This window comes from Physella acuta, unplaced genomic scaffold (genome assembly GCF_028476545.2).
Source record: "Physella acuta isolate Inbredline_101_S28 unplaced genomic scaffold, ASM2847654v3 ptg000090l, whole genome shotgun sequence".
Lineage (NCBI taxonomy): Eukaryota > Metazoa > Mollusca > Gastropoda > Physidae > Physella > Physella acuta.
The window spans coordinates 2439270-2457962 of NW_026731610.1; the positions used below are offsets into that span (position 1 = coordinate 2439270).

Below are 18693 nucleotides of genomic sequence, written 5' to 3' on the forward strand. Positions count from 1 at the left end.
GAGGATGTGTATACTCTTCCAGTCTTCATTTGAAAAAAAAAAAGGAAATTTTTTTTTATTAAAAAGTAAAATAATAGAAGTCAGACAGGGCAACGACCTAAAATGTAATTTATAGCAAGCTGAGGTATTTATCAAGATTGATTTTTTTTTCCTTCTAAGACCGTATTAGCAGATGGGGTTTTAATAAAGAAACGTCTACAGCTGTAAAAAAAAATAATTTAGCAGCTGTGGCCACGTATGTATGTTAAAGCAATTCGTGGCCAACAATTAATACTAAAATTATGCTTTAAAGAAATTAGGCCAAAAAGTTAATTTTAATCAAAATTAATCTGCCTAGAATATCAAGTAAGGGGAGATAACATATTTTCTTAATTTCCTTCAGAGATTCGTTGACATTTAAAAAAAAAAATAATTAAGAAACAATAAAATTTGCATTAAAAAAGGGCAATTTTAGCTTTTTGCCTCACCCCATAGTAAGATATTAAACATTTTTGGAAAAATCATTGGCAAAACTTGGGAGATAGGGTCGGTAAAGCTCATGGTTGCTATAGTCGAATTTTGACACCCCAACAGATGAGGGCCGACAATTTGGGACAGCAACCCATCTAGAGAGGAAAAAAATCTAAAATCAAACAACTACTGCATTGTAATTTGTTAACGTTGTATGGAAAAAGGCTATAGAAGCTGAAATCATGAGTCAAACGGCCAGTATGGCGCATAACAGGTTGACATGTAATGCTTAATTGTATTGGGGGAGGGGGGAGAGAGAAAATCCCGTCCAACATTACAATCAAGAACGAAGAAAAGAGTTACAATAGTAATACTATATCACTAAAATAATTAATACTGATACTAAATAAATGAGGGCTGTAGTGTGCATTACAGAAATTTTGCAAACTCTATAAATAAGACTAAATTAATTTTTCCTCTAATAGGCCTCCATTTCAGCCAACTTGGTTTAAGGCTTTCAAATTGGTTGTATCTCTCTCAATCTCCAAGCAAACATCGTTTACAATGATGAAAGGAAAAACAAAAACATTTCATTGAACTTTTAATATCAGGCATGCAGTAGCTCAAAATGTACACTGACCATATAATTTATAAACACTATAAAAGTAATAGAAAGAGATTTTTAGATCTAAGAAAAACCTTGAGATTTTTGTTTTTAATCTAGAAAATCATTTTATTAGAGAAGAGAACAAAAATTTAGTTTTAAAAACTGTTTTTAAAGAAGTTTTACAAATAAAACGAAAAAGGCTTTTTTAAAAAATTAAATAGTCAACAGTGAAAGACAGAAGCAGGATTTAAGCTTTCACAAAGAGCAATGAAAAAAGAGTTTAGCATAATATAGGTTGAAAAAGGGAAAGAACTCTGAACACTGTAGTGCAATTTTTTAAACAAAAAACAGCTATAGTAATAGTATACATTACAAATGCTGTTTTAATTAGCATGTAATTTTAAGGTGTATTATTTGTTTTGAAAAGGAAATAATACTAAGAGATATATAAAAGTTCTAATACCTGGAAGAAACTGTGAGAATCATTTGAATTAGTGCACTTTTGAAGTAAAAATATAAAATATACACTGGTATATCAGCATAAAAATAACAATAGAACTGCACCACAACAATAACATTAGCAGCAGTACTATCAGTGGACTGACTAGTGAATCAGAAAATGTCTGTAAAAAAAAATAATTTAAAATGAATAATGCATCAGATGGCTTAAGCAGTATGCAATATTTTTAAAAATAAATTTACACTAAAGGAATTACAGTTGAAGGAAAACTGGGAGGTTGTGTAACAGTCATGATTAACATATCCACATGTAAAAAAAAATAAAATGAACATGGTTTAACTGTTAAGTACATTGGTCAACGAGCTCATACCATTCTTAAGTTAGCAGCGGAGTTAAACAAGTAGAAGCTTTGAGTAAGCAGCACGAGACAGGTGCTAGAGTTAATGCTGTGTTCAGTGTGCTCGCTTCTCTAAGATTTGTTTCCATGGTGAAAAAAATTTTTAAATAAAAAATGCACAATTTTTTGGACTAGAAAGGAGTTAATGAATATCTTAAATTTTGGATTATCTAGAAAGCCACTAGTACTACTGCAGTATAACAATGAAAGGAAATTTTAAATACTGTGTCAAGTTTGGACATTGGAAAACATGAAATTCCGTGTCAAGTTTTTCAATAACTTAGATAATCAAGCAGTACTACTGCACTGATACAATGTTTGGTAATTTGTGTTTTAATATCATGTTTAAACTTGGATAGCTGGGGAAAAAAAACCCACTTGTAACATAATGGATACTTTTGAACTGTGCCACTTAACACTAACTCAATTAGTTAAAACTTAATTACACAACCACAACAAATGACTGCCTTGTTCTTTTAATTACATCAACTTGTTTATTTACATTTTTTAGTTGTATAATTTTTAACATCCTGACCCAACCTCCCCCCACCCCCCTGGTTTTCCAATAAAATTAAAAACATTAAATCCATTTAAAATTATCTGGCAAGGTATTATGTCATGATAAAGGCCATGAATATCGGAGCTTTGGAGAGTAATTTGTTACAACAATATTACAGATATCTCTGGTTAAAAACTAACCAGATTGCACCAGGAGTATATTAACGATAGTTGAATTATCTCATTTAAACACATGACAGCAACCGGATCAGATCAATTTTGTACACATTGAATGCCATTTATTTTACTTTTTTAAAAACTCACTGCAAGGCACCAGGAATATAAATGCTTTGACAAAATTAATCAAGGTTTGTTTTTTTAGCAGAAACCACATGTCTTAATTATCATTAGTCAGACAAAATGATCTTAATCTCTATGGCTTATCTCATTGTAATTTACAGTAATACGGCAGGTAGTACTGAGAATTGTTTTTTTTTTATTAAAAAGTGCAACAATTTAGATCTAAAGGTGATACACCTGAAAAAATTCGTAGGCAAAAAAATGAGTTTGATATTTTATAACAAGGTGAATAAAAGCATAGCGAGTGTCCGTAACCCCCCGCTGGGTTCCGCGAGCGGTGGAAACATTCACGAGTACACGTCCCCGCTGATAGACGTCAGGACATCCAGCACTCCCCCCACAAAGTTGAGGCTACCTGTAGCCAGGATCTGGATGTGGGTGGCGTCTTGCAAGAAGGGTGGAATCGGCTGAGGAATGGCTTGAGAATCAAGTACCTTGACAGTAGGATCTCTCCCTTGGCCAGCCCAGGCAAGTGCTTCTATAATACAGGGGAATATCAGCGACGGCTTCTCGTTAATAAAGCCTGAGGTTTCTGTTGTCTCGAGCTTGCTTAATGCAAGATTATTGTCTAGTAATAAGTTATTAATATTGTCCGTCTCGCTAATTAAATTAGCGTTGAGGATAAGACTGGGCTCAAGGACATAATTAGGCATGTCGCCCACTGGCAGAATGTCTCGGTTGTTGGGGACTTCAACCCCTTCAGGGTCCTCTGTGCTCTCCACAGACATCTTATCACTACTTGCTATGGACATGAGGTCACTGCGGTCAGACTCTGTGGTGGACGCTGAGATCACAGAAGATTTTTCAGAACTGTCAGCATCGCTGCTGTCCAGTCTGGCAGTCTGGGCACCAGCGGGGATATTTTTAACAGGCCACCCTTCTTTCAAGAGGCGCAAGTTATTCTTTTCTCTTTGCGCGTTGGCCACTAGTTTATCCCAGGCCAACTTGTTCCTTTCCACAGTCTCACTCTGGACTTTGGGATCAAGTTTCTTCAGCTGTAGATCTAAACAAGAATGGAAAAAGTTTCACAATTTACATTTTAGAAAATAAGTCTTAACTATTAAAGGACAGCATGGCCTAGTGGTCAGAGTGTTAGACTGCTAACCCAAAAAGTCTGAGTTCAAATCTGGGTTAAATTCAATAAAACGTCCCTAAGTCCACCTGGTGGATACACAACTCATGTTAGGGAAGATCAAAGCAGCTGGGCATAGTGCTAACCACACTATTATTCATACGCTGAGGTCACAAATATAAGTGAACTCTACGTTGCTTGTCAAATAGACCATCAGTTTCAAAAAGGGAACTTTACTTTTACTTTATAAACTTCAACTTTAAAATTTAATTATCTTGATGAGATGAGCAGCCTATCTCTTATTCAAATCAATGAATACATTTTATCTGTGACATATTAAAACAGTGGTTCCCAACCTTTTTCGAGTGGCGACCCCCTTTTATAAAAAGTAAGTGACCCGCGACCCCCATAGAATTAAAAAGCCGAAATTAGTATGGAAATTAATAAGCACTAAAATAAGATTTTCTAGTAGACTTTCAATATGAACTACTCTTGATAACGGTTTTAATAGCATGAGTAAAATTGCATACTATTCACTAAACCTTCGTGGTTAACTTTTTAATTACATTTTGTTTTTGTTAACGCCAACCTATGTCATTATAATTATCTTAATTTTGTTTTTAATCGAAGAATAGTGTTGAAAATGTATTCTCGAAAAGTCAATCAATCTTATGTTTGGGTACGAATGGTGAATACTACACCAAAATTGTGTCTGCAGTTTTTCATCTTACTCGGAATCATTCTGCAAATAAAAGAACTCATCTTGTAATTCAACGGGAATGCTGGCAACATCAAGGGAAGAAGAGAATAGGTAATGCGTAAATGCAGATTCTTCTTTTTTTCAGCTCAGAGAAATAGCAGTCCGTTTTCAAGAGATTCAAGATGTCCAGAAATCGCTTCTTTCGAAATTTTAAATAACTCAAATTTACAATATTTCCAAGATTTATTTTCTTCGCCGATTTTGCAGTTTTGATAAAAGTGCCCCGAGATTATCATGGAAAGTTATAATATCCGTTCATTTTACCTGAAGCTTCAGGTTAAGCTTATCTTGATGTTCGAACACATCTGCTAGGTATGGTACTCTCTCCAACCACCACTCTATGTCGTTTTAAGTATACCAAAAAGTCATGTTTCCTTTGCACTTCCAAGAACAATTTGATTTCAGATTTCAATAAAAAACACAATTTACAACATTTTGTTTGACAGCCAGCGTACTGTAGTGTAGAAGAGTAGAACCTCGTGATCAATATTAATGTTTTTGCTCAGTTCTTTGAAGGCTCCAGATTTTATATAATTTACGCCTTATACTAGCAATGAACTCTTGATGTCAATTGGTTAGGGTAGTGGTTAGGGAGCTGAATCTTTTCTGTTTTCTGAAAGCCCGATTTTGAGCTAAACATAGATGGCGCGCCATCCGTACAAACCCCCACAGCCGTTCTAACCCATTTTAATCATCCAGTTTCAAAAAAGGTATTTATTTTGTCCATGTTATCTTCACAAAAGAGCAACTCTTCTTTGCTATCATCCGCATGAATATAGACACAGAACAGCAACTGCGAACACGAACTCACGTCTGTTGATTTATCAACTTGAAAAGCAAACAATGGTGAAAGCTTAATTTCAATAAAAATGTGTTATTTAACATTTACGTACATGAAGCGTTTGGTGAGATTTTCTCCTATTGTTTTTTTTTTTTTGCTTGGCGTTTTCTATCGCGACTTCATTTGATGCATGCACTAATGCTGTTGAAAACTTCCTGTTCGATCAAGTCTCTGGCGTCTGCAACTAGCTTCTTACCGACGAAAGAACTCCATATATTTCTGGTGTGTTCCGAATGACTTGTCTCAAATGACGTTTTAGTTTTGAAGATTTCATAGATTCGTGACTGAGAACAACTTTGTACAGTGCGCTTTGTTTCTTCTCTATTACATTTCCAGTGATGTTAATGAAGCCGAATTTCAAAAATTCTTCTAAATATTATATTTATGTTGTGTTTCAAATTACTAAGGTTTAGTATACCAGTTGGCGACCCCCCAGAAAGACCTTCGCGACCCCCCTGGGGGTCGCGACCCCCAGGTTGGGAACCCGTGTATTAAAACAAACTTTTAAAAATCCAATAACTGGAAAACAATTATGAAGTAGTTCAATCAAAACTGTTATTTTGAATACAGATTACAATTAACCAAATGTTAAAAATGTAAAGCAAACTATATTAGTGTACCATTACTAACTCTAATTCACTTGCCCTATAGTTATAGACCGCCAGGTTTGAAAGGGGAGCGTTACTTTTTTTTTTTTTTTTTTTTTTTTACTAAATATAAATTCTGTATTCACTTCACAAAAATAGCAGTTAAAAAACTGAAAGAACTGGAACTAACCTGGTCTGCACTGGGATTCTATTGTAGAAACAACAAAGGGACAAAACACAGCAGCATCAAACTCACAGTGCTGGGAATAATGGGGAAGAAAAGGATTAAAAAATAGAAGGCAAAAGACTTAAGGAAATTTCTTTACACATTGTTTTTTTAAGTATTCATCAACATTCCTGTTAATGAATATTTTAATATTTAGAACAAATTAAAAAACATGCTTTGGTTTCAAATTAAAAATTCAAGTACATTATTAGAATTGTAGTATGTCCTACAAATATTTTTTAAAAATACACAATCAAATTACTTATGAATTAGAAATGGGATCTGGTAAGTTAAAATTTTGTTATCTGAAATTCAAGTTGCTCTAAGATTTTACTCACCCTCAGGGGATACACGAGGACCTCAGGATCCCTCTCAGGAGCAGTAAAAAACATTAGGACCCTCACAACCTTACCACCCAGTCTGGTCTTCTCTTTCTCAGCAGCATCAGCAAACCAACCATTACACAACTACAAAAAAAATAACACCGAGTTAAATCATTGATATGACGATAAACTTTTTAAACCTTATTTTTTTCCTATCCACATACCAACAGTTTATTAAGAATAATCATGCAGGGCACGGTGACGTAAAAGGGAAGGTAAGGACTGCATTGGATGGAGGAATGGACTAGGCTTCTAGTTGCAGAATTAGTTAAAACAGCAGAAGATAAAGCATAAGTATTTGAAAAAAATCAACAGTGTTGTCACAGAGGTCACGGATACAGGTGAACTGTTGGACAATAAAATACATAAAGTTATAAAAAACAATAATGCAGGAGGAAGGAGAAGAAGACAAAGATGTCACTGGATGTAGGACCTCAAAGATTGGACTGGGTTGCCGGCTGCAGTACTATTCAGAGCAGCAGAGAGTCGAGACAGATGGCGGAAAATTTGGAGAAAATAAAGTACCTGAACGACCCTAATATTAGGGGATGATAAGGGGATAGATTCATTTTTAAGAAAGAATGTACCTAAAAAGATGAATGAACTGTGAACTGTTCAACCACATTTGTGAACTGTTCAACCACATTAGATATAATACAATAGTGACACATTTTTTTTTTAAAACTTACCTCCATACTTTCCTTAGTGTGTGCACCATCAATATAGTATGTGATCGTATCTCTCTCAATCACCTGGGCTCGACCTGGCCATTTGCAGGTAGAAAGACCTTTAATGGTTGCTTCATCCAAAGTTATGCATGTCAGCACTGGAATATCTGCCAAGGATGTGTCAGCTTTCACTCTGGGCCGCTCAACTGGAATTATATTCAATTCTTTACAGATTAATAAAAGATCAAAAAAGCTGAATTCATCTGGAGAGAAAAAAAATGTAAAAAAAAAAAAAAAAAAAAACACAAAAAAAATCACCGCACAAAGACAACATGGAAGACAACCTAGGCTGAGAATGAGGTTTAAAAAAATGTAATTATCGTTAAAGATCATTCAGATGTTAAAACTCTGCTGCTTTTCCACTCACTTTTGTGCTGATAATCTTCCCAAATGTGGAACAACTCGATGGCTAAAGCAGCGTTATCTCTCTGTTTATCACCAGCAATACTCAGATTGAAGTTGTATTCTTTCAAAACCTCCTCAGACAAAGGACTCACGACACTGAGGGGGCACTGCCAGGATGAAAATTGGTTGCGTCTTTATTTACTGTGCCGGTTTTTTGTTTTTGTTGTAGTATGCATAGTTAATCTTGGACAACAGGTTAGATTTTTTTTTTGTCTTTACAAAATCACCAGTGGAAAACCCCTGCTAGAACAGCGAGAACAAAACAAGACATGGACAACAAAAGAACCAGGTTGCTCAGAGAGTGTTTCAGTGTAAACCTACCTCCATTGATATAGCTCTGTTCAGGATAACTTGAAGAGCTGAATCACACTGCGGGGTGGTGAGAGACGGACAGTGGCACTGTGGAAGTGAAACATGGCTCATAGTTAAAACATATCTTAACTACGTAGCAAAGAATACAGTGTGCACAAGGTAAAAAGACAGCGAGTGTAAAAGACTAACCTTGAAGATGCCGGATTTCTGGAATGCAATGGACTCAATGGTGTCGCCCAGGTCATCTGTGTGTTCCAAGCCAAGAGAAGTGATGGCACAGGCGACAGGGTTGCGGATGAAGTTTGTGCTGTCTGTTAGACCACCAATGCCGACCTCCATGATGGCTATGTCGACACCTTCATTGAGGAATATGTGCAATGAAAGCACTAGGTTAAAGGCAAAGTATGCTGGCATTCCCCTGCCTTCTTCGATGGGGTATTCTGGCTACAAGTAAAAAAAGTATTCAATTAGAGATCTGGCAAAGGCGATAGGGCATTTTCTGCGTAGAAAGGGAAGCAAGTATTAGCAATAAATCTGTATTCAATGAAAAATAAATGTAATCATATATTTATATATATATATAACCTAGATGTCCGATATTATACAATTGTAAAAAAATAATTGAAAGATACCTCTTCAGTTTCTTTGAGTTTGTTGTACACCTTCCAGAAATAATGGCAATACTTTTCCTTACTAAGTGGTCGGCCATTAATGCGAATCCTCTCCCTGACTTCAACAAGATGGGGGGAGGTGAAGAGGCCTGTACGGTAGCCATGGTGACGCAGGATACTTTCTGTGAAGGCACTGGTAGAGCCTTTGCCTTTTGTTCCAGTTATATGGATCATGCACAGCTTATCGACTTCTTTGTCCTGTTAACATAAACAAAAACATGATTTCAATCCATATTGTACAGGGAGGGAGGGGTTGCCTTTTACAATCTTAATGGGCAAAGGGAAAAAAAAACAGGCATGACAATTACTTCCACTAATCCACTCATATGAGTATATTTACTGTAATGTGTTTAGAAGCTTTACAGTTGTATAATAGTTAGTATGCATAAATGTGAGTATAAAATAAATAAATAGACATTGCTGTGGCCTTTTGGTTTTATCTTTCAGAGAGTAATTAGAAATCTATAAGAAACAATGTAGACAACCATGCAGTTGGGGGTGGTGGTGGTGGGGGGGGGGGGGAGACTTTCTAATTCGCAATAATTGCTTAGGACTTTCTGATGTTTAGATACTGGCCAACATATTCTGCGGCAACAGTGATAAAGCCAGAACAATGTATTTTTTCCCCTCTTATTCAGATACACACCATGACTAGGACACAAACATATCAGACCAGAGATCACTGTTAACCATCCCCCATCCCATACACCACTGAACACAGCAGTGAAAGACGCAGTAGTTTTTGTTTTCCAACACTGCCATATGTTACACTAAAAAAACAACAACTGGGAGTGACGTATGGAACAGGAGTCTATACAGCCAACACTGACACTACACATATAAAGGGAAGTTAGTTATCGGTCAATCTAGAAGGGGAGGGAAGCAATATTTAATAAAACAGATAATTTCAAAAACGAGTCCCCCTACGCTTGTTTTTAGTGAGGTTTTTTTTCTTCTCAGCCAGCCTCGTGAACTAATTTATGTGGCGGGTCGCCGCACCGGCAGGAACCAGTCCTGGTCGGTTCTACTATCGATCACAGGGAGAGATTTTCAGCATGTGTGTAAACGGCGTCTCGTCTGTCTGGCACCCTGTGTCCGACTGGTCAATGCCACCCACCACTGTGTGTGTAGTAGTCATTTTTTTTTTAAAAAATAAATCAAGCAACTCCCTGGGGTAAGACTGATTTGAAACAACGACTCGAAGATACAAACAATCAAACCCCCGCAAGACCCCGTATTCACCACGTGTCCTTTGGCGCGAGCGAACTACCAGGCTTAGTAAGATCGATACGCATCTATTACGGGAGTTAAAAATAAACCTTACGTTAGTCTGAAAAGGGCAGGTGTAGACCGCGCGGTATTTTCTAACTTAGAAACAAGTAGCAAACAGGAATAGGCTACAAACACAGCGCAATCCAGTTGGGCTGTTAAAAAGTGTAACCACAAAAAAAAAAACGTGTGAAAGAGATCAACATGGAGAAAAAAAAAACGCATTTATCAAGCCCCTGGTATGTAGGTCATGGCTTTTTTTTTTTTAAATATAAGAGGTCAGGCTACGGGCAAAAAGCATCTTCGGATTTCCCTCCCCCCTTTTTTTTGTCTTGTCTGCTATAAAGAGTTGCTAATGCAATACGCGGTACCTTGTTTGTTGATGGTTGCTATTTTTTTTTTTACTATAACCATCGTACAGCATATCACCTACGCAGCATTAAGGAGTGCACTCAATAGGGCTAAACATACCATTTGTAAGAGGATTTTACGGCGAGCCGGGTCTACATTTCTGAGGGATTGTTGTCGACAGATTAAGCCGACACGTGGAGACTAATGGCTTCAGTGGGTGCTGTATGTAGTGTTCACGAGTGCTAGGGAAATCCTATCAAACGGAGGTTCCAGTCTGTTAACTGTCGAGGGGGAAAAGGTCTTACGTTCTTAGCCTAATAATATGTACACCCACATCCAACTTCTTATGCACTGAACTTCTTTTGCACCCATACACAGAGGCGTAGCGAGGGGGGACGGGACATATGTCCCCGAGCGCCGACCTTAGGGGGGGGGGGGGCGCCAATTTGAAAGTTTGAGGGGAGGGGGGTGTAAATAAAAAGTTCGAGGGAGGGGGGGTGCAAATCGAAAGTTTGAGGGGGGTGCAAATGAAAAGTTCGAGGGGGGTGCAAATCGAAAGTTTGGCGCCGGGTAGGGTCGCTACGCCTCTGCCCATACACCCGTCTTCTCTGTCCAACATAACATTCTCGGCATATACCATAGTCTATGATACGACCAATGGCACAGCGCTCACGATATTAAGAGCACCCCCTACATCCAACTCGTTATGCATCCCTACATCCAACTTGTTATGCACCCCTTCATCCAACCTCTTGTGCACCCCTATATCCAACTTATTTACCCTATATCCAACTTGTTCACCCCAACATCCAACTTCCTATGCACCCCTTCATCCAACTTCTTGTGCATTCGTATTCTTATATGTCCAAACACACTAAAAGAAAACCTCGGCATCCACCATTTAACTCTATACTACCACCGGCACAACGCTCACGATAAGAGGATAGCACAAGACTGAGTTACCCTTGTATACATTTTTTGTTGCGGTAGACAGCTAGGTAAACAAGGGTTAATTATACACTCTAGGCCTGCCCAACACAGATAAGGTGGCTCAAGCTTTCAGCTGCTGCACTGTCTGGTACTCAAAGTGTATAGAAAACTTGCACCATGTGGAGAATACTCAGGAAACAAAACAAAGGACTTTCCTTCAGACTGGTATTTTTTTGTCTTCTTCTGATTTAGCATAAGAGTAAAAGTAAATTGGCTAAAGCCAAACTATGACAAAGTTATGACTAAAGCCAAACTATGATAAAGTGATAACTAAAGCCAAACTATGATAAAGTAATAACTAAAGCCAAACTATGATAAAGTAATAACTAAAGCCAAACTATGATAAAGTAATAACTAAAGCCAAACTATGATAAAGTAATAACTAAAGCCAAACTATGACTAGAGCCAAACTATGACTAAAGCATGACTAAAGCCAAGCAATGACTAAAGCCTAACTATGACTAAAGTATGATTGAAACCTAACACAGACTCCAGCCCAACACTGACACCAGCCAAACACAGACACCAGCCCAACACTGACACCAGCCAAACACAGACTCCAGCCAAACACAGACTCCAGCCAAACACAGACTCCAGCCAAACACAGACTCCAGCCAAACACAGACTCCAGCCAAACACAGACTCCAGCCAAACACAGACTCCAGCCAAACACAGACTCCAGCCAAACACAGACTCCAGCCAAACACAGACTCCAGCCAAACACAGACTCCAGCCAAACACAGACTCCAGCCAAACACAGACTCCAGCCAAACACAGACTCCAGCCAAACACAGACTCCAGCCAAACACAGACTCCAGCCAAACACAGACTCCAGCCAAACACAGACTCCAGCCAAACACAGACTCCAGCCAAACACAGACTCCAGCCAAACACAGACTCCAGCCAAACACAGACTCAAGCCAAACACAGACTCCAGCCCAACACTGACTCCAGCCCAACACTGACTCAAGCCCAACACTGACTCAAGCCAAACACTGACTCAAGCCAAACACTGACTCAAGCCAAACACTGACTCAAGCCAAACACTGACTCAAGCCAAACACTGACTCAAGCCAAACACTGACTCAAGCTTGGTGACCAGTTCCTGTTTAAATACACGACAATCATTCAGATTATTACATTGCTGACATTAACCATATAACAGTTACAATGTTTGGTGGGATGAAACAGAAAGCAACATGTTTCACCAGCATACTTAACACCACAGATGTTTAAGCTAAAAGAAAGGAGAAATTCATCTGCTCCCAGTCACCGCCCACATTTTATGGTGATGTATTTATCAATGATGCTACAGGCATCAGCTTTCATTAACATAATTATGGTAATTTATTCAAAAGACATATGGCCTTCTTCAGTGTTGATAGACATTTGTCCATCTAATAATTTCAGCACTCAACTGTTAAGCAAGAAACAGGAGCAACTGTTTTAGCTAATTTGATATCACCTGCTGTCAATAAAATACTTACAGTAATTTATTAATACAAATTTACAGTAATTTATTAATACAAATTTACAGTAATTTATTAATAAGACATATGGCCTTCTTAAATGCCAATTGAGATAGGCCATCTAATAATTCCAGCACTCCACTGTTAAACAAGGAACATGAGCAACTGTTTTACTACTTTTAGCTACTTTGATATCACCAGCTGGTTTTTGTTTTCACCTGGCAGGCCTATTGCTCTAACCAGCAGTTTTACTTGTATCCAGTATTATTTTTTTTAGAACTAAGTTAAGGCTAGGCTTTGTCGAGGAGTATTAAGCTGTGGGTTTAACACTGCAGTAGCAAAACAATATGCTCAGCTATTACAGTAATGAGAATAAAAGGGAATACACATGTTTGGTAAATAATGTAAAATTAAATTGCATGCCTGAGCACATGAATGACAATTATCAACAATTCCAAGGATTTTGTTTTTTTTATATCATGATAAATATTATTCATAAATAATGCTTTTAAAGACAAAGCCAATAGACTAGGTGGAGTAGTACCTATTTGTGACCTAGATTGTGTGGTCAGCACTAAGGTCAGACCCCTTAATAGGGGTACCTGGCTTGTTAGCTAGTCTGCCTTCTATCACATGGTATGTGCGTTGTCGTGTTCTTATCCTTTCTCTACCCCCCCCCCCCCCTCCCCCCAACATGAAGGAGAATAGTCTGGTCAGCACTAAAAGCTCAGAAAGTTCACTAAATTAGACTAAATGGAAGGCATACCTCTCTGAGATGGGAACTATTTCTAGATTAATGTTAGCTAGTGTCAGTATTTTACCGATTAGGCCATAATGTATGTTGTTGCACCCCCCCCCCCCTGAAATAATTGTGTAGCCAGCACTAAAAGTTTTAAAATTTACTGAATGGAGGTAAGAATCACACCCAGGAACTGATCTCTAGAATGATGTTAGCTAGTGTGCATTCTGCCATAAGGTAGCTGTTTCTCTTCCAAGTATCCCCCACCCCCTAAAACAGTTTAATTTTGTCTATCAAGGCGCATATGTCGATGTGTTTAACTTACTGTCAGCCCCGACCTGTGAATAAACTTGTTGACCATTGGAATGATGAGATCCATCTTGCCCTCGTACTTCAGCCTGCTTGACTGCTCGTGCCAGCCTCTCAGGGAAAGTAATTTGTTGTTCAGTGTCTCCACAGCAGCCTGAAACACAAACATTTCTATTAGAACAATCAACTTGTGATCATGTGTACTAAAAAATAATGACTGTGTAAAAATTAAATACAAATACAGTCAGGGTATCACTAGAATTGTGGTTTGTCATACTGGGTAATATCGCATAAACTCTACAAAATATGATCAGAGATTTTTTTTTTTTCATCCGCTCTCCATTTTTGGAAAGACTGACACTTCAGCATATGTATATTGGAAAAGAATAGAAAGAATCATTATCTTTTCCCCATCTTGCCCAAGGCACAGAAGAAACAGAGGAGTTCTGTTTCAATGACCTCTGCACACAAGACAAAGGGTTGGTGTGTTCAGCACTTTGCCCGGCAGCTTTTGTTTCTCTTAACGCCAGGTACCCAACAGAGCTGGGTGGACTCAGGCAAGTTCTAGAGACTCTAGCCTGTGACCAGATCTTGGGCCATTTGGGTTAGCAGACATGAGCTCTACCATTCAACCATGATGTCCCAGACAGAAAAAGTATCATATGAAGTTATTTATAAAAAAAATATACATTTGTAAAACCGTTCCACACCTACTGGCTGACATAGCCTATTATACTAAGGTATGGGGGAGTGTTTGTATTAATCTGTTCTTCATGTGATTAGGGGATATAGTAAGTGATGCTCAAAATACAAATGTTTATGAACCACCTTTAGTATGAATGGGCATTGCTGATAATACACATGAGTGCTGTGATACACATCACTGATGGAAATCACATCTGTGCTTTATACAGCAGAGAAGCAGCCAACACACCTGACCAAGTATGAAAGCACTAAAAGATGGGGGAAAAATATAGTCCAATGGCATTGCAGTAAATGACCAGTGAAGTACCACTGACTATTTTTTAAACAGTAGGTCAGATTTCTATTACTAGTAACTACACAAGTGGCCAATTTTTTTTTTTTTCAGTCAGCCTTAAAGCATTTTTATTGCTCATTTTAATGTTGAAACAGTTTCAAAATCTGACAATATCCAAAATATGATTATAAACTATTTCAAATTTACAATCACTCTTTTTTAACCCAAAACATGTTATTTCCTACTTTTAAAAGACAAAATAATTTGCTGTTTTTTTTTAACATCCAACACAAACTGTGTAACACAGGAATAATTAATTGGAAATTGATAAAAATCACAACTGATACTGTAACATAGACCCCTTCCTTTCTCCATACATTTTTTTTTTGGTCTAGCTCCAACACAACTACTCCAAAAAATAGGACAAGATAGGCATACTACTTGACTTAATTAAATTAATTATGATTATGCTTGACTTAATTAAATTAATTATGATTATGCAATTAGTTATTACTCAACATAAGCCATAAGGGGGAGAAAAGTAAATGAATCCTACATCTTTTAAATAGATCAAACTCCAAAAATTAAAACCTATTAACTGCATAATAGGACTAATGTGATTTTCAAAGAACAATATTCTGCAGATTTACATAGTCTACATATTGTTGATAAAAGTTTTTTCTGCTTTAACAGTTAAGAAAACTAATGAATATATTGCCAGTTTGGCCAACTAGCTAAGGGTCACAAAAGGCCAGCAGCTATAGTTCATGCAATACAAATTAATGTAATGTATGCCTAGAACTATTCCTAGGAAAACAAAAGGAAGTTAATTAAAATAAACATAGTAACGAAAGAATAAGTGAATAAGCTTACAGACGTGTCAATGTCACCCGGTTTGCCTATAGCAGTAGGTCCTATCCCTATTCTGTTTATGTAACCTTAAGGCTAGATAGTAGATAATAGATCTATGTCCAAGGACAAATTTAAAAGTAAAACAATTTCCAGGGATACAATCTAATTTATGTAGTTTTCATTCCTAATTAGTAATTAGTTTGTATTCATCTATTCTATATATAGGCCTAATAATCTTTAGGTAGAAATTTGTGACGGTTCTGATAAGACTCATGATTATATAATAGAACAAGAATAGTTAAGTTGTTAGGCCTACTTTGTTACTAATTTTAATTTAGATGATATATCCGAATATATCGTATTCCTACATAGTACATAGATCTAGAATCTAGACTTAGAGTCTAGTCTAGAGGCTCACAATTTATAAACTACTAGAATCTAGATTTAGATCTAGATAAAGTTGAAGCAAAGCCACATCAGAAAGTCCCAAATAGCTCTGCATAGTTTATAGCTAGATCTAGAATCTACTAACATAAACTGATACTAATGACATGTGCTAAAAAAATCCCTATCATTTTAACTGATGTGAATGACCTATTGAGATACTGAATATTGCGCCACGTCGTCTGCTAGGCTAGCATACTACTAGGCTCTGATGACGCAAGGTAGTTAAGCCAGTAATAACTGTTTGCAAATTATCTCCCAAGCTGAACGGACAACACGGTTATTACAAAAGCAAGGATTAAAACCGTGTAAGTCTAAAAGCAGAGTTTCTTTCAGGCATCTCTTCGGTAGAAAAAAATTCTACCGCCCCCCCCCCCCCCCCCCCGAAATGAAATTTATATAATTTATAAAGAAAATATATACTTTTAACAGTGTCCGCCCCCCTCCCCCGAAGAAAGTCTAGAATCTAGCTTTTTGAAACTGTTAGGCGCCAACTTTCTTTTAATACTAAGATCACTAAGATCTAGATCTAGATTAGATCTAGATTTAGATCTAGACTCTAGATCTCTATAGGTTCTAGATCTATATCTAAAATAAACAATATTAATAAAAAAAAATTATTAAATAAAACAGGAGATCTAGAGTCTAGATCTAGATTTAAAATCTAGATCTATTCATAGAGACTTAGAATCTAGATCTCTCTAGAGTCTAGATCTAGATCTAGAATGAATATCAAATGATATGAAAATTATAGGGCAAGGATGAGGACCCTAAAAAAAGAAATCAGACAAAGAATTGCAAATACAAAGAAGAGTAAAGAAGACGAGCGACGCTGTATTTTTTTTCTGACTACAGGCTAGAAATTAGATTCTAGACTGATTCTAGTCTAGATCTAAGATCTAGGTCTATAGCAAATAGATAACCTAACAAATCAATCACTAATGCTTGAATTGTTTCTCTACCTCACCCTACGATTACTAAGCTAAGACATCGTGTAAAATGATTTTGATTTCCTTCTTTGGCTTCTTTAAGAAATCTAATTTGTTTTCTCTTTCTAGAGCACCACAACAACATACATTCATTAACATTCATACATCGGGTTATGGGTAGTCACATGTAGCCTAAATATATGGAATGTACACTCACATAATAACTTCTATCCACTTCTGAGTCCATGGTTGATTTAGTTTTATGTATAAACTCCACGTCACGCAATACTCCCAACTAAACATGTGAATGAACTGCGTTGTCGCGCGCTTAATATAGGCGCGCGGCCAGGGAAAACTCGTCGCAGCCGGTTTCACAGATGCAGGTTTGTGTTGTTTCCGTACGATGGCAAGCACGTGTTTTTTCAGCTTGCCGGCTTGTAAAAAAACTTTATTAAATACAAAGTAAATACTTTGTATGAATGCCAATAATAAATTATTGTTGAATACTTCACTTATTATGTTAAAATTATAAGCTGTGTTTAAATGGAATGTAGATTTTTCATCTCGTTTTTTCTTTCTTTGTCGGAACATTGACCTGTTTTAAATCTGGCAGACAACACTTTTTCCCTGAAGGGGGAGGAGTCAGCTGTCAGCTGTAACTGAGAGGTTCAAAGAATGTTTTGAAAAGGGGGAGGGGGTAGAATGGGAAAAGTAGGCTTCATTTTTACGTTAGTAGGTCACGGTATGTTCCTCAACTAACGTCGGGACACGTGTGTTAACTAAACCCTTAGCCTAACTCTCAGGCAGTATCTAGGCCTACTAACATAAAATATTACACGAAAAACGTTATTTTTCAAGCTGATATGTTTACCAATATTTACACAACTGGAGTCGATGTTGATGTAAATATTTTTAGTAGGTTTCGCATTAAAATTTAATTTAAATAGTCCTAGTTATTGTAATTTGATATATGTATAGATCTAGGCCTATTTGAATAACAGGACACAACGATCATGTCGTTTACAATGAGCCGCAGACAAAAGCAGTTTTCCTTTTATGTATTTCTCCTTGGGGGAGGGGCCAGTGTTTATTTCACTTCCCTCTCCACTTGAAATTTTCGGAGGGGGGGGGGGGGGGGCGGACACGGGAAAAGTATATATTTTATATATACATTCTAATTCGTTGTTGGGGGGGGGGTAGACAGGTCATTCTTCTTTCCTGGCCAAGCTAGGGCCATCACTTTCCTTACACGAATGTCAGTGGGCGGAGGGGGTGGGGTGAGGGGGGGAGGGGGGTTTAAATCGAGATACCTGCCACGCGCTGAAATCTATTGTGGTATCACGCCTGCTAAGGGGGCTGCTCGGTGGACCGTGAAAACGTCAGACGTGCTTAAAAAAATGAATTAAATGAGACCAACTGCTTCCGTTGAACAAGTGCAGCGCGTTATTTTTAGGCTAAACACTAATGTAATCTCCTAAGAAATCTAGCGTTGATGTACACAACCAGAGGCGTAGCGAGGGGGTGGAGGGGGGTACATATGTCCCCGGGCACCTACCCTAGGGGGCGCCATAGTGGGTTGGAAAAAAAAATAAAAAAATCATTTTA

General features: G+C 37.4%; 1 protein-coding gene across 1 annotated transcript; it reads right to left on the reverse strand.

Moving 5' to 3' along the window:
* Window positions 1–1051: 1051 nt before the first annotated feature.
* Window positions 1052–17429, reverse strand: LOC131928288 (folylpolyglutamate synthase, mitochondrial). The gene is made up of 10 exons (XM_059284280.1): window positions 17306–17429; window positions 13901–14038; window positions 8719–8955; window positions 8276–8530; window positions 8096–8173; window positions 7737–7881; window positions 7331–7515; window positions 6597–6725; window positions 6223–6292; window positions 1052–3775 (listed from the first exon to the last, which is right to left on the reverse strand). The coding sequence occupies exons 1-10, from the start codon at window positions 17333–17335 to the stop codon at window positions 3060–3062; spliced, it is 1983 nt and encodes a 660-aa protein (XP_059140263.1). The 5' UTR covers window positions 17336–17429; the 3' UTR covers window positions 1052–3059.
* Between the last annotated feature and the right edge of the window lie 1264 nt (window positions 17430–18693).